This window comes from Schistocerca americana, chromosome 1 (assembly GCF_021461395.2).
Source record: "Schistocerca americana isolate TAMUIC-IGC-003095 chromosome 1, iqSchAmer2.1, whole genome shotgun sequence".
NCBI classification, from domain to species: domain Eukaryota; kingdom Metazoa; phylum Arthropoda; class Insecta; order Orthoptera; family Acrididae; genus Schistocerca; species Schistocerca americana.
This window is the reverse complement of record NC_060119.1, coordinates 832,168,666-832,191,801: the sequence shown is the minus strand read 5'-3', so window position 1 is coordinate 832,191,801 and position 23,136 is coordinate 832,168,666. Positions and strand designations below refer to the sequence as shown.

Genomic DNA, 23,136 nt, shown 5'->3' with positions numbered 1-23,136 from the left:
GTGTTGCACTCATCAGTGTGCTAAAGGTGAGTGGTTGCCTTTTGTCTATGTTTAATTAGTCATGAAATTAATTATCAGTAAAACAGTTTTTATAAATTACTTTGTATTCTGTAAAATTGTCATTAATGGCTGTCTCTTTACATGATTATTAAGGACATTGTTTTACTCATTTCTTCTTAAAATATATGTAAACCATCATCTCACTTATCACACAGAAAAACAATTATCTTGGAAAATACATCCACTTACTGTTTACGTACTTTATGTACATAACATTTAATCTGACTATGGATTCTTACCAATTTATTATAAGATTGGAAATAAATCCTACTTTTTTAATCATAGGACAAAGTACATGAAATTGACTTTATTTGTAGCAACAAATCACATTAAGAAGCTAATGCACTGATATTTAAATGTAAAAACAAGAAAGTTTCCAAACAGGCCTATAGTGTTGCCTTTTATATGGTCATAATATACATATTGACAGGTTAAAACTCTGTGCCAGATTGGTATTCAAACATGGTTTACTTCCTCTAGCAGGCAGAGCATTTCCAATTTAACCGTCCAAAAACATCTGGTAGATAGACTCAAAAACTTCAACTTGTCTCATGCTCCTTACCTCCTGTACTCTGATCCTGCTCTGGCACACAGTTTTAAATTATCATATATAATCAGCACAGCATGTAATCTGTGTAGAATAAGAGAACTCATTGTCACTATTCTTATTTTTAGCTCTTGTAAATTAAATATATTTTTTATTTTTACTGAATTGTTCTCAAAAGGTTATTGCCTAGGATAACAGAGAACATAGTACGCATGTTAGAGTTTTTATCTGCAATCAGGACACTACTCTTTGACCTTTTTATTCTGTTTTGATTCATTCTCTATGTCATCTCTGTTAAATCAGCATCATGCCATCACTATTTATTAATTCACTCAATCATTACTTCCAGGAAATTGTATGTATGCTCTAAGACACAAAAAAGATGTACCACTAAGGATACACATGTACAGACAAACAAGTGATTACAATTTCAGAAAAAATGGATGATTTATTCAAGAGAAAGAGCTTCACAAACTGAGCAAGTCAGGAATGTATTGGTCTACTTCAGTCCTTATGCAAGCAGTATTCAGCTTGGCATTGAGTGATAGAGTTGTTGGATGTCCCCCTGATGGATATTGTGACAAATTCTGCTCAATTGGCACATTAGATGGCTGGAGAGCCCTGCCCATAATGCTCCAAACATTCTCAACTGGAGAGAGATATGGTGGCCTTGCTGGCCAAGGTTGGGTATAGTAAGCACAAAGACAAGCTGTAGAAACTCTCACTGTGTGTGGTTGACCATTACCTTGCTGAAATGTAAGCCCAGGCTGGCTTGCTGTGAAGGGCAACAGAATGGGGTGTAAAATATCACCAAAATACTGCTGTGCTTTAAGAGTGCTGTGGATGACAGCCAAAGGGATCCTGCTATGAAATGAAATGGCACCCCAGACTGTCAGTCCTGGTTCTCGGGCCGCATGGCGAGTGACAGTCAGGTTGGTATCCCACTGCTCACTGGGCCTCAGTTTGTAGCAGAACTCATTACTAAAGACAATTCTACTCCATTCAATGGGATTCCAGTCTTAAGATGTGTCTGGGGATGCTTCGGACAACAATGGGGTACCAACCTGACTACAGCCAGAAGTGAGGATCTGGGATTCCATTTCATTTCACAGCAGGATACTTTTGGCTGTCATCCATAGCACCCTTGCTGCACAGCAGTATGTTGATGATAATGTGTTTGTTGCTCTTCATGGCAAGCCAGCCTGTGCATTTCAGCAAGATAATGCTTGCCTGCACACAGTAAAAGTTTCTACTGCTTGTCTTTGTGCTTGCTAAACAGCACTTTGGCCAACAAGATCGCCAGATCTCTCCCCATTTGAGAATCTCGGAGCATTATGGCAGGGCCCTCCAAACATGTCAGTATTTTGATGATCTAACATGCCAATTGTACAAAATCTGGCAAGATATCCCTCTGGAGGACATCCAACAACTCTGTCAATCAATGCCAAACTGAATAACTGCTTGTGTAGTGGACAGAGGTGGACCATTGCATTACTGAGTTGCTCATGTTATGAAGCTCTTTCCCTGGAATAAATCATCCATATTTCTGAAGTTTTATTTTTTTGTCTCTCTCTCTCTCTCTCTCTCTCTCTCTCTCTCTCTCTCTCTGTGTGTGTGTGTGTGTGTGTGTGTGTGTGTGTGTGCATTACATCTCCCAATTTCAATCCCATTTGGATAATTCCTTTGTGGTGCATTTGATTTTTTTTTCCTTAGAGTGTAAAAAATGTATCTGTGTCTGTATGCTATCAGAATTGCCTTATTGGTAAAAACACTACTGCGCCCTGTGTGAATATACTGAAAGTGTGTGATATATTCAGCACTCTTTCATACCTTTACCATCAGTTTTCATGTCTTTCATCTTTGTGTCATCCTTTCTTCTGTCTTTCCTCAAAATACCAAACACTTTATATGTTACTTTTTTCTCAGTTGTTTATAGAAAATTATAGTTATATTTTACTAAACTATTGCACACTCATCTACTAACTGATACATAAGCTCGAAACCTCCTCACTGTGATGTGAAATACAAATGGACAAAGCTGACAAGTATATTTATTTCTCACAGCTGCAAGAGTACCAACTGTTCCAGCTGAATGTGAGGCTGATCATAACTGTCCATCACAGCAAGCATGTCTAAATGCTGTATGTCAAGATCCATGTGTGGCTGTATCATCAGTGTGTCCAGCTAATCAACAATGTCATGTTCTTGATACATTACCTCTGCGAACAGTGACATGTCACTGTCCTCATGATGCAGTTGCTGATACTTCAGGGTATTGTATACCTGTTGGTGAGTATCTGACTACAACCAATAATTTTACTGAAACTTTCTTAGTATTTTAGATTCTAAATGTACTTTAAATTTAAATGATAAATATATACAAAATTGTGCTATAGATATGATAAGTATTGCACAAAACACTTGTAAGCCATTTGTTAATACCAGAAATGATACATTTACTGAGTACTTTAATTTATCTTCTACAATGTAGGGTAGAGATAGATTGCTACTTGTCATAAAGATGACAGTTTAAGTTGCAGACAGGTGCAACTGAAAGACACTTACATATTAGCTTTTGGCCACAGCCTTTGTCAGAAAAAGAAAATACACACACACTTTCATTCACACAAGCAAGCATATCTCATGCATACATGACCGCCATCTCTGGTAGCTGACTGGAATGCTCGTGATAATGAATCTTGTGTGTGTGTGTGTGTGTGTGTGTGTGTGTGTGTGTGTTTTCTTTTTCTGATGAAAGCTAATGTGTGTCTTTTTGTTGCGTCTAACAGCAACTCAACATGTCATTTTTAGGTAAGTAGCAATATATCTTTTCCTTACATTGTTGATATTCCAAACTGGAATTTCCGTTGTTTAATTTTATCTTCTGCTGTGTTATAATAATTTTGTTGTATATTCCTCAGTTCCAGGAGAACCACAATGTGTGACAGATTCAGAATGTGGTAATACTGAAAAGTGTGTACGGGGTAAATGTGTGGAAGCTTGCCGCACTGACTTCTGTGGCATAAATGCTATCTGTCAGTCTGATGACCATAGAGCTGTTTGTCGTTGTCCTCCTGGATACACAGGAAATCCACGGGTTGATTGTGTCATTCGTAAGTCTACATCTTTATCATTGTTCTTTGGCTTTATGCTGTTGTGATTATGTGAACTGAAATAATATATTTTGATTTAGAACATGTATCCTGTCAGATATAATACTCTTACTGCAGTCCGTCTTCACAGTTACATGCATGATACTACATTTATATATATGAGATACATGTATCTTACTGAAAGCTAAAGATAGAGCTAAATTATGACTGTAGGAGAACACAACCTCTTATTACACCCATTTACTCCTTTCAGTAATTGTCAGGAGAGATAATATTTTAGTTGGTTATTGCTTCCTGGTTTTGGAAAAAATTCATCTTATCACAGCTACCATTTATGTAAATGGAAGTCACTGTATTCCCATAGATGTGTCCATCTTTGGCACACTTAAATGTCAATCATCATTGGTGTACAGGGCTAAGGAGAGTGAGCAGTTCTTAATTTGCCCCTTATGGGTACAGGCAGGAAATACTGTTTTCCTCCAAATGTGCATAAATTGTTAATGATAAATCGTCTTATTTTGCTTATGTGGATTGGCTGTTTTATGTTGTCCCAGATGTTTTGGCGTAAGTGTGAAATTTAATACATAACCAGTGAACTGACTAACACATCTTAGTTATTTGCAAGAAATACACCTGAAGCACAAAATGCTTTTAGATATGGTAGAGAGTGATTCTTACAACATTTTTCCTACTTTTTTACTACAGTGTTCTAAGATTAGTAGTATTAATATCACTAAGTCATGGTGCGGACACATTTTTCATCAACCTTTTCTATTCACTCATAATCATGCCATTTGATTTCTTTTGGGAAGTGGGAGACAGGGCAGCCTGACAGTGCACAGCATACCCTAGCAATAAAGCTAACTGATGATGTTGTGAGTGATAATTCACAAATTGCAAGTATTTTTAGCAATCACTTTCTCAATGTAGAGTCAACAATAGGGTTAAAGGGTTCAGTTGAAGAAGCAAAAAAATATGTTAAAAATGTCATTGCCCAGGACTTCAGGCCTTTAGAAATAGCACCAACATCCCCCACTGAAATTAAGGGAATTATAAATAAACTGAAAAACATGAGTTCATGTGGTGTTGCTGGAGCCTCTAACAGAATTTTGAAGTGTTGTTCTAATTTAATAAGTGGAGTCCTTAGCAATATATGTAATGCTTGGCTAGCACAGGGAATTTTTCCAGACAGATTGAAATACGCAATTATCAAACCTCTTCTTAAGAAAGGGGACAAGAGTGACTTAAATAATTATAGACCAACGTCATTTCTGACTTCATTTTCTAAAATATTCGAAAAAGTTGTGTATTCAAGCATAGTCTCACATTTAAGTGAAAATAATTTACTCAGCATGTCACAGTTCGGATTCTGGAAGGGTTACTTGACTGAGAATGCTATCTATACATTTACCCATCAAATAGTACGAGCCCTAAATAACAAATTATCGCCAGTTGGTATTTTTTGTGATCTATCCAAGGCATCTGACTGTGTGGATCATGTCACATTCTTAGAAAAACTCAGCTTTTATGGAATTGAAGGCTATACACACAGCTGGTTTGAACATTCTTGATGAACAGAAAGCAAAAAGTAGTGCTGCATAGCACAAATAATGTTGGGAGGGTGGTAAATTCTAGTGGGAGTTATCACAAAGGGAGTCCCACAGGGTTCAATTTTATGTCCTCTGCTGTTGCTTATTCATAGGAATGACCTCCCATTTAATGTTCAGCAAGCGGAAAGAGTACTTTTTGCAGATGACACGAGTGTTACAATAAATCCCATTCCAGAAAAAGCGGCTGAAGATATTGTTAAGGATGTCTTTCAAATAATTATTAAGTGGTTCTCAGAAAATGGACTCTCCCTTAATTTTGAAAAAAATGTGCTACATCCAGTTCTGTACACCGAATAGAGTCATACCGACAATTGGTGTAGCATATGAACAGGGCTCAGTTAACAGGATAGATTTCTCCAAATTTTTGGGTGTTCACATTGATGACAACTTGAACTGGAAGAAGCATGTTACTAGGCTTCTCAAACAACTAAGTTCAGCTTCTTTCGCTCTTCGTATAATCACTAGTCTTGGTAATAAACAGATCAGCCTCCTAACGTACTTTGCATGTTTCCACTCAATAATGTCTTATGGAATAGTTTTCTGGGGTAACTCACCACGTAGACATAAAGTATTGATTGCACAAAAGAGAGCAGTGAGAATAATTAGTAGTGTTCACCCAAGGACGTCATGTAGGCACCTTTTCAAGGAGTTAGGTATTTTAACTGCACCATCAGAGTACATATGGTCGCTAATGAAATTCATTACAAATAATCCATCTCAATTCGCAAAGAATAGTGATGTTCATTCGTACAAAACTAGAGGGAAAAATTACCTTTGAAGTTGTCAGTTGCTCAAAAAGGAGCACATTATTCAGCAACAAAAATCTATGATCATTTGCCCAACAACATAAAGTGTCTGGCAGGTAGCAGATCAAGTTTTAAATCTAACTTAAAATCATTTCTTTTGGACAACTCCTTCTACTCCATGGATGAGTTTCTGTTGCAGAAATTGTAAAAAAAAAGGTACCTCTAAATGTAGTTGCACGTGTAGAATTAAAAATTTCACTAATATTAATATTAGCACTATTCATGTGTGTATACATATCTTGTAATCTGACTTGTTCCACATCATATCAATAAAATAATAGGGAAAATGATCCTTGGAACATGACATAACTAAAACTAAAACTAAACTAAACTAAACTAAAAAACTTTTCAGGCACAGGGCAGATTCACAAAATACCCTGTAGTTGCTTTTCAGAGGCATAGGGTATTTATATCTTGTTCTGAATGTTACAGTTCCAACACCACCACCGCCACCTCCAGAGTGCATAATGGATGAAGACTGTTCAGCAGATCATGCTTGTCAGTTGGGTAGATGTGTTAACCCATGTTCTGCAATAAGTCCAACGCCATGTGCAGCTACAGCTTTTTGTCATGTGGAAGACCATATACCTGTGTGTCGCTGCCCTAGTGGATATGAAGGAAACCCTCACCAAGAGTGTCATCCAGGTCAGTAATATGATAAAATTACGAAATTTATTTGAAGTTAATGTAATGCTCTTTTATTTTATAATGCTCTTTTATTTCCTTCTTATTAAAAGTCTGTATATTATCTTAGATGTTTTGAAGCAGTTTTGTAGCTTCCACCACAGTTATGAGCTGAAATACTGATCAACTATAAGACACAATATATACTAGTCAGTTGTTTATAATAACTGTTTTCTCAATAGTATCTGGACCACCTCTTGGATGCACAGCAAATTCTGATTGTTCACAACAAGAATCATGTGTTAATCAACTGTGTGTGAGTCCATGCCATTGTGGACCTAATTCTGAGTGCCGAGTCAGCAATCATTTCCCCACTTGCTACTGTAAACCTGGATTTTCTGGAAATCCTCTAATTGGTTGCATTAAAGGTGAGTTAGTTTATTATATGCATCATGAAATGAACTTTTAAGATTTGAGAATGTGATGCAGAAAAGTAAGAGAGACAATTAAAGTAAAGAGTGTTGCAAGTTTACTGAAAGTATTTCATTTTGTTAACATAAATTACAGTATTTATATGCTAAAATTTCTACTCTTGTCTCTCTCCAATAGATGACAATATTTGTTTGATGCTCACCCTATCCAGTTGCTAACGTTTAATTATTCAAATAAACAGAAATAAATAAGCTCCTCATGTTGTCGCAGTTGTGCAGATAATGAAGTTTGCAGACCTTCCATACAAAGGCAGTGTTGTTCTCCACATTCATGAAATAAATATTTGAACAAGTACAGATCAGTAAGGGAAAGAAAAAGATTAAAACAAGGAATTCAAAGTAAATGTATGAGAAGATGCAGTAGTACAGAATTCAAATTTTACTTGCTAATGTAAATAAATTAGTACTGTAAAACGGAAAGTCTATTTGATGATAAATTCTAATTAGATCTTTTGTTTGCCTTACACAGTTCAGTGCCAATCAGATGATGACTGTTCCACTGACACACAATGTTACAATGGTGAATGTGTGAACCCATGCATACTGGGAGCAGTATGTGCTGTCAATGCCGAGTGCTACGGAACAGATCACCGTGCAGCATGCCGCTGTCCTGTGGGATATGTTGGTGACCCGTTGTTGCACTGTGAAAGAGCCGAATGTCGTGTTGATGGTGACTGTCCTTCTACTAGAGCTTGTGTGCAACGCCACTGTGTCGATCCTTGTGCTGTGGCCTCATTATGTGCATCAAATGCAATATGTGTGGTGCGCAACCATGCAGCTGCATGTCGCTGCCCGGAAGATGTACCACTTGGTGATCCAACGTCGTTCTGTGAGAAAAGGCCACCTGCAAAAGAACAAGAACCTGAATGCAAGCTAGATGTTGACTGCCCTAGCAGACAAGCTTGTCTAAAATCACATTGTGTCGACCCATGTACTGAACTGAAACCATGTGCAACAACAGCAAGATGCTCAGTTCTCAACACGGTACCTGTAAGAACTATGGTGTGCACTTGTCCTGAAGGCTGGGTTCCTGGCAGCGATGGGGAATGTCGGCCTGGTGAGCAAACTGCACTATCATTGTTACAGTGAATCTTAAACGGTTTTGTTATTTTTTACTGGGTTCAGTAGTGATTCAATATGGCATTTTAAACTTAAAATGATTTTCTGATTGGTGGTACACTGTAAAATGAGTATGTAGCATATACAAAACATTTTTATTCTGTGTACTCATGGCTATATTTTTTATTTTCTCCTATAAGACTTTTGACTAAAAATAAGGTACAGAAATTAGAATGAGTATTGTGGTGTTGATATGCTGGGTTCCATTCTGAAGTAAAATTCTGAGATGTCATCAATATGCCCGAAATAAGTTTGTCATCAAAAACAAAGTTTTGATACTTTTCAAGATGAACGAAAATTTGATCCACAATTAAATATGATTGCATTGTGCTCTCCATATCACCAGTTGTGTGATTTCAAAACTCCTGCATACATACTCATATTAAAACTAAACAAATCATAAGTGCAAGTATTGTAATCAAGTTCAGTTGCGATACTTATAATTTGTTTATATCATTATATGTAAGTGTCTGTCTGATAATCTATGTTTCTTAATATTTCAGTTGTGGTGCCTGTACCTCCTGGATGCACATCTGATGAGAATTGTGCAACAAATGAAACATGTATTAATCGAATATGCAGAAATCCTTGTGACTGTGGTACAAATGCCAACTGTTTTGTCCAAAACCATCGTCCAATTTGCTCATGCCGAGATGGATATGATGGGAATCCAAACATTGGTTGTTATGCTGGTTAGTAATTACAGTCCAGATCTGCAACATGTACTATTCACCAATCCTTACACTGTTCAGCAATATATGTGAACATTCAAAATATGAAAAGAAGCAAATGTAATTGGTATAACAACTTCTGTTGCAAAAAGTCTTCAGTCAGTTATTTTGGAGGTCTTGTTGTCAGTTTCAATTGCTTCAAACATTCATGCAATTAAATGTTTTACTGACTAATGTAAGACAAAAAATAATTATCTGTTTGTGCAGATAATTCACATAAGTTAAAGAGAAATCTGAATTATAAGTTATCAGTTTAGAGGTTTCCAGAACAGTGTTCTCTCTCTCTCTTTCTCTTGATGTTTTATTTATTTTTTAAAATTTTTTCAAGGAATTGAATCTTTGGTCTTAAGTATATATTGGGCACTCAGTTTTAAATTCAGGGCTATTTGATTTTGTTATATTTTTAATAACTTGAATTTCTAAAATGTATCATTTATTTTTCAGTGGGATGCCGCACAAACTCTGAATGTGATTCTGGGAAAGCTTGTGTGAACAGTGTGTGTGTAGATCCATGTACAGTATCCAACCCATGTGGACAACATGCAGAGTGCTACACATTTGCTAACCGCGCTGAGTGTCGTTGCATCAGTGGTTTTATGGGAGACCCTCATGAGGGCTGCCATGCCATTGGCTGCCGTGTGGACTCTGATTGTCCTTACGACCGTGCCTGCCTATCAGGTCGTTGTGCAGATCCATGTGCACATGGCTACCCAGCACCTTGTGGACAAGGTGCACTCTGCAAGCCAACTCTTCACCGTGCTGTTTGCCGTTGTCCACCAGCATTACTTGCTGGCAATCCATATATTGCTTGTCGACCCAAGATTCGTGCTGAATGCAATGGTGATCCAGACTGCCCACCAAGACTTGCATGCCTTGATGTATGTACTACCTTCTGTTTATAACTCCTCTTGAAAATGACATGCATTTTTAAGATATCATTAACATAGTATGTTAATCGTGTTTTCAACTGAAGTAAAACAAAATTTGTTCTTGTCACGGGTTCTTGTAAATGTGGCTTAAAGTTATTAACAATTTCCAGTTGTCCGATTATTTATTTGTATTTATATTCTTTTTTGGAAACTGTTTTCAGGGCCACTGCCGTAACCCTTGTTTTGAACTGCAGCCATGTTCCAAGCCTGCATCCTGCCAAGTATTTAGCTCTGTGCCAGTAAGAACAATGTTCTGTACTTGCCCTCCTGGTTATGTGAGTTCAGGCAGTGGTGTGTGTCGTCCGACTCCCTCTGTCGTAGCTATTGGTGGATGTTCATTTGACAGAGACTGCCCTGATGACAAGACATGTATACAAGGAATTTGCAAAAATCCCTGCACATGTGGTGCTAATTCCGATTGTCACGTGAAAGATCACAGGCCCACATGCACCTGTAAAGCAGGATTTGACGGCAATGCAGATGTAGAATGTGTAAGAGGTATGTGTAAGATGTGAATTTTGGAAACACATTTGATTTAGTTAAGTAGTTATTTACGTGCTCATGGATCATAGTTGTGACCTCTCACTTTGATCTGAAACATGTCAGTTTTACAATTGTAGTACTCTTTCTCAGTGAAAACATGGCAACATTCTGCTTATTTACGTGGTTGCCTTAAGCCCCCACCCCACACGCTCACCATGTTATTACATATTCAGAAATTCTTCTAGGGGGTAGACAGAGTTGTTGTGAAGGTGTGATTTCAGTTTGTGTTAGAAGTTGATTTTACTTTCAATTAAATGTTTTACATCATCAGGTAGGTAGTCAAAGACTTTCATGGCTAAGTACATCACACCTTTCTGTGTGACACTAAGGCTGAGTGAAGCAATTTCTCCTAGTTCAGTGTGTATGAATGTTCTTGCTACTTCAAGTGGTGGTTGATTGTTGATAACAACCTTCACAAGAAAGTATATGAACTGTGAAGCTGTTGTCAGTTTGACCAACTGTTTAAAAGAGTTGGCTAGAAGACATTATAGAGTGGACACCACATATTATTCTTATTACATGACTCTGTGCAGAAACACTCTCTTCCTCAAATATTTGTATGGTAAGATTAATGTGGTAATGAAAAATCAAACAGTGAAATGAGTAGAGATAGCCTTCATTACATATGTAGGCATTCAGCAGTAGAAAGGCACATGAATAAGTGCCGGAATATGGTGGCTCATTTTACAAACTTTTATTTCCCTTCAGAATGCACACCTTACCACACTGTCTCAGCACTGAAGTGTGACTGATCAAGTTAGCCTGCAGGGCTGAGATAACATTGCTGCCTGTATATATGTGTGTATAGCTGAACTATCATGTTCCACTACTTGTTTATGGCCTATCTGCCACTAAATATGTCCACAATAATCTGAGTTTTTACGTTGACTTATAACATTGTCTCATAGGATTGGTTTATTCTGTCAACTTATAAGATATGTTTTACTGAAGTTAAATCCTGAGCTTTCTGAGGTCATGGTTCATAATATCCCACCACCAAGTACCTCACACTGCCACTAGATGTCACACTCAGTGAGTTATTCTTTTCCACAGTTGTGAAAATGACTTCAGTGCGTTTTGAGTTATTGTCAGGTTTGCTACACACTCTGTATGTGTTTGCACTATGGTCAGACAGCAGATTGCATAGATTTTATGCCTGTGAGCATACATAACAGCTCTTGTCTGACAAGGCGACCTTGTGGACTGCATGTTTGGTTTTCTTTATGTATATTTATAGAATAGAAAGTCTGTGTCCAAACATCAGTTTCTGAAAACAGTCAGACATAATCTGAAAAAACTCAGAACAGTTGCCTCTAAAAATTAAATAATTTTTGTGCTCTGTTAAGTAAAAAATAATTCACTAAAATGACAAAGATGCCTGTACATGAATAAGTAGTGTCGAAGTCATGTAACGGACCTCCTTTACAGCAATTTTTCTTTTTACTTTTATTTAAATTCTATATTTTGAAAATTATGGGTCATATGAAACAAATTAAAATTTGATATAGATGTGTGAATTGAATTATACCCATCAATAATAACTGAAAATGAAGTTTCATTCTGCAGCAGAGTGTGCACTTAGATGAAACTTTCTCACAGATTACAACCACATCAGTAAATCAATAATACTGGTATACCATGTTTGAATACCTTGTAAGATTTGAAACTGCTTTAAATGTTCAGAAATGTAAAACTGTGCACATCACATAATGAAAAAACGTAGCATCTTATGACTATAATATCTGTTAGCCACAGCTGGAATTGGCCAAGTCATACAAATACCTGGATGTATTACTTTGTAGGGGATATGAAATGGAATGATCACATAGGCTGAATTGTTGGTAAAGCAGGTGGTAAACAAAGGTTTATTGGTAGAATACTGGGGAAGTGCAATGAGTCTACAAAGGAGATTGCTAAAAATCACTCATGTGACCCATTCTAGAACATTCCTCAAGTGTGTGGGACCTCTACACAAGTAGGACTAACAGGAGGCATTGAATGTATGCAAAAGAGGGTGGCGTGAATGGTCACAGGTTTGCTTGACCCATGGGAGAGTGTTTCAGTGATGCTGAAGAAACTAAACTGGAAGGCTCTTGAAGAAAGACATAAACTATCCTGAGAAACTCTACTAACAAAGTTTCAAGAATCGGCTTTAAATGATGACCCTGGAAATATTACAGACACCTACGTATTGTTCACATGGGATTGTGAGGACAAGATTAGTATAATTACAATACACACAGAGACATACAATCAATCATTCTTCCTGTGCTCCATATGAGAATGGAATGGGAAGAAACCCCAATAACTGGTGCAATGGGACATGCCCTCAGCCATGCACTTTGCAGTGGTTTGCAGATAGATAGATATATCCAGAAAGCCAGGCTTTATTTCAATTTGAGTATTACTGCTGACTGTTGATGTGATAAATGAGCATTCATTCAAAGACATTTTTCTGACCAAATACCTTGCCAATACTTAAGGCAGAAAAGTTTGTTGTGTTGTGATATAGCATACATGCATGTTTACTGTCTAAATTAAGACATAATATTTACTGTGGGGTTTATCTTATATAGCATAATGGGGGGTTCATACTTAACTTCTTGCACTTCACACAGAAAACAAATCTTAAAACAGAGAAATTTGTTGTCTATGTTCTTGTTAGGTCAGTGGTTTGTCTCCTGAACAAGCTTCAAAGCAGAACTATGTAGCTGCATAAATATCTTTATCAAGCACTCACTGAACTCCATGTAATGTACTGTCGGTATAAATAATTTACTAGTGTACTTTCTGTAATTTAATATTACGTTCTTGCCTCAGTGCCAGAGGTATAACAGGAGAGTTTCCACTGAGCTGTCATCCATTCATAAGTGCCGCCGCAGTTAGTCAGAAACATAACTGTTGTACAGTAGCAGAATTGGCCACTCCCAGTCTAAAGACACTCAATGGGTGGGATTCTAGGAGCAGCATTAAGTATCTGTGGAATGCTATCACAAGCCATGACACCTGAAAATTGAGGATTTAATGCCGAGTTATAGTTTCTGCATCCTAAATGTATCTACCCACAAATTGAGTTTTATGCTTTTGACACTACTTCTGTACAAAAACTAACCCATTGTTTCCTCTTAGGTTAAGGGTTATCATAAAATACTTTCATATTATAAGACTAACAACTCTTAAACTTTAACAGGAAAATATAGTTTTCTTATTTCTGATATGGAGTTGATTGTATTTATAAACTAATGACATTGAATATACCAAGTTCCATTGCTAAGTTTCACGTTGGATACATAGATTCTTTTTGCCTACTATAGTATGAGATCTCATTTCTGAATGTCACTGTTTGCACTCATTTGGGTACATCATTATCAGAGACGTAATTAAGGTTAGTCTCTATGAAAAAAAGAGATGTAACTCAAATTCGTTTAGTTTTATGTTGAAATGACTATTTATACTAAATCAAAGAAAATTATTCTGCAGGCTTTCCTCTTAAGAGCAGACAATAATTGTCTTTGCCATTGTCTTGAATGTATAGAAATGTTTCATTTAAATTCGTCTACTTTTGTAATGGAAAAAAGTGTTTAATTAAAATGGTAGCCATCAGTCACACAAGAAATTTTATGTAGTTTATTCAATGCTGAAGGACTTATTCAACATTTTTATAGTTACACAGTTTCACAGCTTTACATAATTTTTTCAGTGAGCTGCCGTACTGATGGTGACTGTTCACCTCAGCATCAATGTGTGCAACGGATATGTGTACCAGCTTGTGCATCTGATGGAAGTTCATGTGGTAAAGACGCATTATGTTATGGTGCTCAACACCGTGCTATTTGCGAGTGCCCTCCTGGACTGCTGGGAAATCCACAAAAGGCTTGTGTAGCAGTGGGATGTCGAGCAAATTCTGACTGCCCAGCAGAGCACAACTGTATCTCTGGAACTTGTGCTAATCCTTGCAGCTCCTCACCATGTGCTCCACCAGCTGAATGTAAAGTTTACAAACATGAAGCGCAGTGTATCTGTCCACCAGGCTACATAGGAGATGGATATATTACAGGAACATTGTGCACAAAACGTAAGTAGTCCTTAGAGTATGCAATAGAAATGAGCTCTGATGTATTCTTTTGCTCTTGAGTAGGTATAAAAAGTGAAGCATCATACCAACAAAAGTCCTTCATCAGCCCTATTATTACCTCCCCCAAGTAATTGATCAACTCAGTAAGCAAAAATAAATGGACCGCTTGCTGCAGTTGAAGATTTTGCTTATCATACTTTCATAACAATATAAATTTCTTGTTTTCATTGTATCAATGTTGTGACCCTTTAATTTTGTTTCACACTTCTGGGCAATGTCAAAGCTTTTGTACATGCACTCTGAAAACTGTTACAAGAATTGAGCAGTATTTTTCATAAAACATTACACCAGACAAAAGTTTAAGTGTTGTTTATATTTATATGGTATGCACTAAATATGGTGTCCATAGCCAATATAAAATTATTGCTTCAATTTATATTCATCAGTTCTTAGATAGAGAGGCATTTCAAAGTTGCAATTTGAAACTTTTCCAGTCAACATTTTGAGTTCATATGATAATGATTTATAAACTTTTCTCCTTCAACATAAGGACCATTTGTCCAAGCAGCCTCCACAATAGCCATTATCACTGCCAATTTTTAAGAAGACACATACAGTGGGAAATTACCCTACATTTGTATGGAATCACCACGAACCAGCATAATGCAAAGTCTGTGAATATGCCACTCTGTTTATCATCTTGAAAGAAATGGTATGAAGACTCATCTGAGTAAGTCCTATGTTGCAAGTTCTCAGTGGCTCCTTTACAGCTACCTACATGGGCATACGCGCTATGCTGCTATTTATCACATCACATTTTATTTAGCACTCTAATCAATTTTCTGGTTTGGTATGACAATGACAACAGGCTTCATCTAGTGTCTGATAGCTCCTTCAATAAATGTGTGTGTCCTGTTAAACAGTGTGGCTTTCCTGTCACAGTAGAAAGTTCCTACAACTAATCACTCATCACAGTTATGAGGCAGCTGTTATCAGCCACTGCAGACACCATAGTAACCTTGCAGCCAAACTTCCCCAAGTGGAGCTCCCAGCCATCAATGCCATACAATCATTTCACTTATACAGTGCTTAATTTGTGACAGTGCATGTCGGTAACCATACTAGTATATCTGACAGGGGGTGGGGGGACAAAATGTTAAACTAACATTTAAAGACATCCAAATTTCAAAAAGAGTGTGTGTGTGTGGGGGGGGGGGGGGGGGGGGTGACATTTAAAATTTGTAAATTTCACACACAGAGCCTATGGGACTCTTTTGTTCCCCCTCCCCCCAACCCACTCCATATATTTTTGCGTTCTGTCAGGAGATTGACTCAAATTTGTAAGCGTGAAGATGAAATTAAATATTTCACTTTCAGTGTGCATAGAAACGAATTTACAATTTCATTTCAACTTGTGTAATTTTAGTACATTCATGAATTACTAATTCTCATCGAAGACGTGTGAATAGTGGTGACCAGAAACTAGGTATTTCAGATAGCCCAATAAGTACCAACAACACATCACAATGACATGATTATGTGACACAAATGAAAAAAAAAAAAAAAATATGAATTTCAGTATCTCTATAAACATGTATGGAAAATTCGTGAAGAGAGAATATTTTCTACAATGCCTCGTTATGGTGTTGTCGTATGTAGATATAGTTCAGTGTGTAATCATATTTCTAGACTGTATGACCATATGCATTCCTAGATATCAGGAACAACATCATATAATACATAACTGTAGTTTCTCTGCAAAAAAGGAGAACAACTATACATAAAGTGCATACAATACCTGTGCATAGTGCTTCATAAGTTCAGTGAAAAAAAGGTTTTATTAGGCAGTATGTACAGTTATGGTATGCTCTTCTCCTTTGATACAGATGACCCAAAAATGGTCCGAAATTGACCAAACTTGATAGTCAAAAATAAAATGAGAAGAACAGTTGTGTTTTATTTATTATTCATTTTTAAGCATTAAAAAAATACAATCTATGTTATCTTTTATGTTCATGTGCACTTATGTAGACAATTATGTAAATAACATACATGGCTTAAAAGATATTTTAGATCATTATTGTATATCAAAAAATAAAATTGTTCACCATACTGCACATTATATATTCAATATGTTGACATATGTAATATATTTTATGTGATGATACAGTTCCTGAGATAAATTGCCCATCATACTGCAGTATATTCACATATATTTTTATGCAATGATGTAGTTCCTGGAATTTATGAAAGCTATCTCCACAAAGTATTTTACTCCTAGATATTCTGCTGTAACAGACGTACTGCAAATTAATCACATTGTTCATGCCATTAATTTTCACCCGTTAGTATGCAGCTATAGTTCTTTTTGTGTTACATTATTATTTTGCTTCTATTTTCTCTTCTTTTTCTCATCATTACAATAGTGAATTATGTTTTTCAGTAAGTTTAAATGGCATCTGCTTAGCAAAAACTCTAATGCATGTGTCATTTTCTTCCACAGAAAATGTGACATGCCAAGCTGACAGTGATTGTTCATCAAAGATGGCATGCATTAATGACAGCTGTGTTAACCCATGTTCAGTTACTCAGCCATGTGGTGATAATGCAAACTGTCAAGTGCTTGATACAGTGCCTGTACGTACAATGATATGTGAATGTCCTCCTGGTTATCAGGGCAATGCTGCTGAGAAATGCGAAAAAGGTGAGGTATACGCAGTTTAGACTGAGTTCCTTACAAAATTATAGGCACAGTACTGTATAATTACTACAAGCTGCCAATATTTTTATTTTAGATATCATGGACAATGAGTACACAGAGAAAATTACGGATCTTAGGTCATTACACATGTTACTGGGAGAGCATTTTTGAAAGATATATGTTTCCTAGAAGGGCCATGTGTATATTTCTGATTTTTTTAAAGTAATGGAATAGTAAAGTCCAGTGTTGTCATTATATAGAACACATTACATCTGATATATGCTATAATTTTTATTACCAGAGACTGTATTTATTTATTCAGATGCCATCCATGCTGAATTGTTGGAAGCTTTTAAAGGCTTTGACTTCTGAAAGGAACACAGATTGCAGAGTTTTGTGTATACTATTTGATACACTTAGTTTTTAGTATAAAGGTTTCATTAATGAAAGCAAATATTACATATTAAGATATTTGTAAAAGACATTTGTTTTCATTAACCAAGTAGGCAACAAGCTCTGTAAGAAAATTAATTTAAATTGAAACTTCCTGGTAGGTTAAATGTGTGTGCCAGACCAGGACTCGAATGTGAGATGTTTCTTTCAGATGTGCTAGTCCCACAAACTTCTGTGAAGTTTGGAAGGTAGGAGAAGAGGTGCTGGTGGAAGTAACATTGTGAGGGTGGGTCGAGAGTTGTGCTTGTATAGGTTAGTCAGTGGATGTATTTCCCCCTAAAGGCAAAGGTTCCAGGCTCGAATTTTTGTCCTGCAAACAGTTTTAATCTGCCAAAAAGTTTCAAACCAGTGTGCACATTGATGCAGAATAAAACTCCTTCAGAATTACATAGTTGGTGACACCATTGTCTCAATTTGTGTGAATAGTATTTCCTTTAATTTAAAATATCAAGCATTTCTCTACTGTATTTGTACTGTAGTTGGAATGGTAAACTGTTCGTGACTTTGGTAAAATAACCTGCCCCACTTATTGTTACATTTTTATTGACAGTTTTACTAATACCCACTGCAGTTTGTAATAATGACACCACCACATACAAATTATGTAAATGAAATTTGTGGTGCATTGGGAACAGCTTATGGCATCTAGATGATATAATGTACAGAACAAGAGTATGAATGTGAACTTTGTAGCACTCACATAGAACAAGAATGTAGTCAGCTAGGAAGACAGTGTGCAAGTTCCTTTAGTTATGTCACATCCAGCTGAAGTCACTCATTAATGATTAGATCCCAAAGAGTTACCAACTTGTGGAGATGAATTTGATTGCTATGTTTCACCCACCATTTTCAAATAGTTCCCAATATTTTCTATGGGAACAAGATTGGCTGATTTACTGGGCCAGTCAATGTGCGATAGAGTACCAAACATGTAAGAACGCAGTCCTGTGACACAATTGTTGTCAGCTAGGAAGACAGGAGTGTCCACAGCATGCTGATTATAAAGATGTGGAAGGAAGAGCAACACTTGATCACAAAGAATGTTGAAATAAACATCCTGGTTCATGTTTGTGGTAATCTGAAAGAGTGGGCCCAAGTCACTGTACAAAAAACATCCTCAAGATCTTACAGAACCACCTCCAGCCTTAATTACTCCTTGTAGAGTTCAATGCTTCAGTGGGCCTTTGGTACACTCGATGCCCTTCATCATTTGTGATGAGGCAAAATCATGTCTCATTGGACTCCACACTTATGGTCTGCCAATTTCTAATTTCTGTATTTTGTGGCGTATTGAAGACATGCAGCTCTATGATGCTAAGAAACAGACCCCTTTGCAAGTTGCCCAATTTCAAATGTCCATTGGATGCAGCTCCCTTTGCAGTATAACTCATAAACTAGTTGTGATGGACCTGCATTCACTGACAGTTGGATTGAAACCAGTTGTCATTGACAAGGTGTGACACTCCTCCAGGTCTTGTTGGCTTTTTACAGGAATGGTTACGTGACTGCTAGTGGTACACTATTGCTTGAAAATATGTTGGACAGTCCACCAATAGGGCAATGTTATTCATGGTGTGCTCGTGGGCACATCCAAACATTATACCACCTTACTGCTGGTGCACTAATTGCATATAACCAACTGCCATATACACACCACTTTACTGTTGTGACTTACGTCACAGATAGAGGCTCACGTGACTGCCTGGTACCTTTTCTATACCATCTACAGGCCTCCAAAGTGACTAATATGCTCTTTTAGAGGGGTGGCTAATATTTTGGTCAGTAAACTTATATTTAGAAGGGGATTACCAGTTTGAGCATTTGTCTGATAACTGAAGGCAGCAATTCCAAAACGGTGATTTAAATTGTGGGATTGGAGCTGTTGTGGACTGGCAAGACAGCCAATCCACAGTGACAGGTAACCGAAAGGCACACGTTTAACTCACGCAGGCTAGCGTGAGGTCTGAAACAGGATACGTAATGAATGCTATCAAGAAAAGTACGTAGCTGCTGGAATACTTAACTTTAATCCACAATTGGTGAACATTGGTCTTGTTACTGTACATGCTTCATTAGATACATAGCAAAGGATAAATGGCGCCTTGCTAGGTCGTAACAATTGACTTAGCTGAAGGCTATGCTAACTATCTTCTCGGCAATTGAGAGCGTAATTCCTAGTGAACCATGGCTAGCAACGTCGGCTGTACAACTGGGGCGAGTGCTAGTAAGTCTCTCTAGACCTGCGGTGTGGTGGCGCTCGGTCTGCAATTACTGACAGTGGCGACACGCGGGTCCGTCGTATACTAGCGGACCACGGCCGATTTAAAAGGCTACCACCTAGCAAGTGTGGTGTCTGGCGGTGACACCACATTCCTCCCCCGCAAATCGGCGAACGGTTGTGTTATAAAGCTTCCGCCCGCCGTGGAGAGGACCCCATGTTGGCGTATGCGACGAGGTGGGGAGCCTAACAACAGGCGAGCCTGTGCCACCCGCACCCTGCCATTCGGTCCGAGGGGAGCTAGGAAACTCCTGAAAACCTAGTCCAGGGTGCACGCCAACATGCGGTGTTTGCGCCCGTAAAGAGACAGGAGGGGCCGAAGGGTCGACCTCCATCGAGTCGGAGCACCCGACTGGCGAAGACGACATCTGGTCCGGAGCGGGCAAGAGTTCCACGTCGGAGGACAGCTGGTCACGGGAAGCGATCGGCGGCGCGTGACCCAGGGAGGCGCTTGGCGGCTGCAGCAAAGCGTCCACTGCGGGTGTCACCAGCGGGAGAACAGGCGGCGGCGGCGGCGTGTCGCCATGGGGCAAAATGGAAAGCAGCGTCGGTAACACCCGGGGATGAGGCGAGCCAGTAGATGGGTCCCCAGGGCGCTGACCGGACGGCACCGTCGCTGAAAGCAGACGGGGAGCGGCATAACCCGTGCGACGACAGAGGCGCAGCTGATTGAGATGCCGACGCACCTCACCAGAGGCCCCCAAAACCAGATACATAGCGCGGACGAGGCAGCGAAGAATGCACCCTGCGAGCCAACGCCGTGAACCTCGATAGTTGTGATAGCAGACAACGTCGCCTGGAGCAAAAGCAGGTGCCTGCCGCTGCACAGGAACCTGATGCAGCGGATGCAACAAAGACATCAAGGTTCGATGAGGACAACCGTGGAGCAACTCAGCCGGTGAGCGACCATCTCGGGGCTGAGATCGATACGAGGACAAAAAGAGCAACAACGCGTCCTCCCGAGAATGCGACTCTTTCAGCTTCAACATCTGTGACTTGAAAGTCTGGACCAATCGTTCAGCGGCACCGTTTGACTGAGGCGAAAACGGCGCGGATGTCAGATGTGGAATACCATTTGCCTTGCAGAATGACTGAAATTCTGTGGACATGAATTGTGGGCCATTGTCGGAAACAACAGTCTGTGGAAGACCGTCAATACAGAAGATAGCGGATAACGCTTGGATGGTGGCAGAAGACGTCGTGGAAGACATCCGGACAACAAAAGGAAAATTACTGAAGGAATCGACCAGAACCAACCATCGAGCATTCCAGAATGAACCAGCAAAATCTATGTGTAAGCGTTGCCAAGGGGAAGTGGCTTTTGGCCATGCAAAGAATTTCCGCGGTGGTGTGGACTGTTGTTCGGCACACGCCATGCAAGAAGAGCACATTTTCGTAATCGCAGCATTGATTCCGAACCAAGTACAGTGCTGACGAGCAAGTTGTTTCGTTCGCACTATACCCCAATGTCCTTGGTGGAGTAGCCGTAAGACAGAGGACTGTAACGAACTTGGGACCACAACTCTGGACTGATCATTATCAGAACGCAACAGCAAAACACCATGTCATACAAAAAGTCTCTCCCTGTGAGCAAAAAATCGGCAAACCAACAGATCCTCGATCCGTCACTTTGACAAGGGCCATTGCGTAGCAACAAAACGCAAAACGGTAGCAAGGACACGGTCAGCAGCTGTGGCTGTAGCTACACGACGAAAATCGATCGGAAACGATTCGACCATGTCATCGGTTTCCGCATCAATGAACATGCAAGCAAGTTTGGAAGAATCGAACGCTCTATCCTCAGCAACAGGCAAACGGAACAACGCATCGGCATTTCCGTGCTTAGCAGTGGGCTGATACAAGATCTCGTAGCGGTACTGCGAGAGGAAAATAGACCAGCGAATGAATTTCTGCGCTGTACGTGGAGGTACAGGCTTGGTCAGATGAAAAAGTGACGTCAAAGGTTTGTGGTCTGTGATGATTGTAAAGTGACGACCATACAAGAAATCATGAAACTTTGTAACACTAAATACGAGAGCCAAAGCTTCTTTCTCGATCTGTGAATAATTTCGTTGCGCAGACGAGAGCAATTTGGACGCAAAGGCAATAGGGCGATCATGCGATCCATCTTTGTGCGCAAGCACAGCACCGATCCCGAAATCCGATGCATCTACCATCAACAAAAGGGGTTTCTGGGGATCGAATGGCGTAAGGCAAGTATGAGAAAGCAACGCCGATTTCAACTGGCGAAAGGCGCATTCGCATTCCGTCGACCAGACGAACGGAACACCTTTACGGCGTAAGCGATGAAGCGGAGCTGAAACGGAAGAGGCATGGGGAATATATCGGTTGTAATAATTAATTTTACCCAGCACACTCTGTAGCTGCTTCAAATTCTGCGGTGAAGGCAAGTCTTGTATGGCACGGAGGTGCTCTGGACTGGGATGGATGCCTTGGGCATTGAGTACATGTCCCAAATATGGTAAGTCACGAGCAAAAAACACACATTTGTCCTTCCGCAAGCGAAGACCATTTCGTCGCAAGACCTGAAATAATGTTCGGAGGTTGGCGAAATGTTCTTCTTCTGTCTTTCCGGAGATCACAATATCGTCCAGATAGTTTGCTGCAGTAGGGACCGACGCACAAACAGTTTGTAAATATTGCTGGAACAATGCAGGGGCGGATGCACACCCGAATGGCAGTCTTTTGAAGTGATACAAACCAAGATGCGTGTTAACCACCAATATGCGCTGGGATTCTTCGTCCACCGGTATTTGCAAGTACCCAGGTCCAACTTCGAAAAATATTTACCCGGGCACAGTTTGTCAAAAAGATCTTCCGGGCGGGGTAAAGGAAAAGTTTCAATCACTAGTTGTGGATTCACTGTGGCCTTGAAGTCCACGCAAAATCTCAATTTTCCGGAAGGTTTCGGCAAAATTACTAAGGGCGTTGCCCAGAGAGAAGCCTGCACACGTTCAATCACACCTTGTGATTCTAAATCGTTTAATGTTCTTGCGACCTCATCACGCAATGCGTGGGGAACATTGCGCGCTCTG

The 23,136-nt window shown here is 39.1% G+C and overlaps 1 protein-coding gene across 1 annotated transcript in view; it reads left to right on the top strand.

The window, feature by feature from the left end:
- Positions 1-23,136, top strand: part of LOC124594527 — a 605,846-nt gene that overhangs the window by 564,032 nt on the left and 18,678 nt on the right. Inside the window, exons 208-217 of the mRNA XM_047132903.1 lie at positions 2,672-2,896; positions 3,529-3,720; positions 6,569-6,781; positions 7,003-7,188; positions 7,721-8,308; positions 8,874-9,062; positions 9,546-9,979; positions 10,192-10,528; positions 14,274-14,648; positions 17,152-17,352. Of these exons, the coding sequence (XP_046988859.1) occupies positions 2,672-2,896; positions 3,529-3,720; positions 6,569-6,781; positions 7,003-7,188; positions 7,721-8,308; positions 8,874-9,062; positions 9,546-9,979; positions 10,192-10,528; positions 14,274-14,648; positions 17,152-17,352 (2,940 nt within the window). The remainder of the gene's footprint in view (positions 1-2,671; positions 2,897-3,528; positions 3,721-6,568; positions 6,782-7,002; positions 7,189-7,720; positions 8,309-8,873; positions 9,063-9,545; positions 9,980-10,191; positions 10,529-14,273; positions 14,649-17,151; positions 17,353-23,136) is intronic.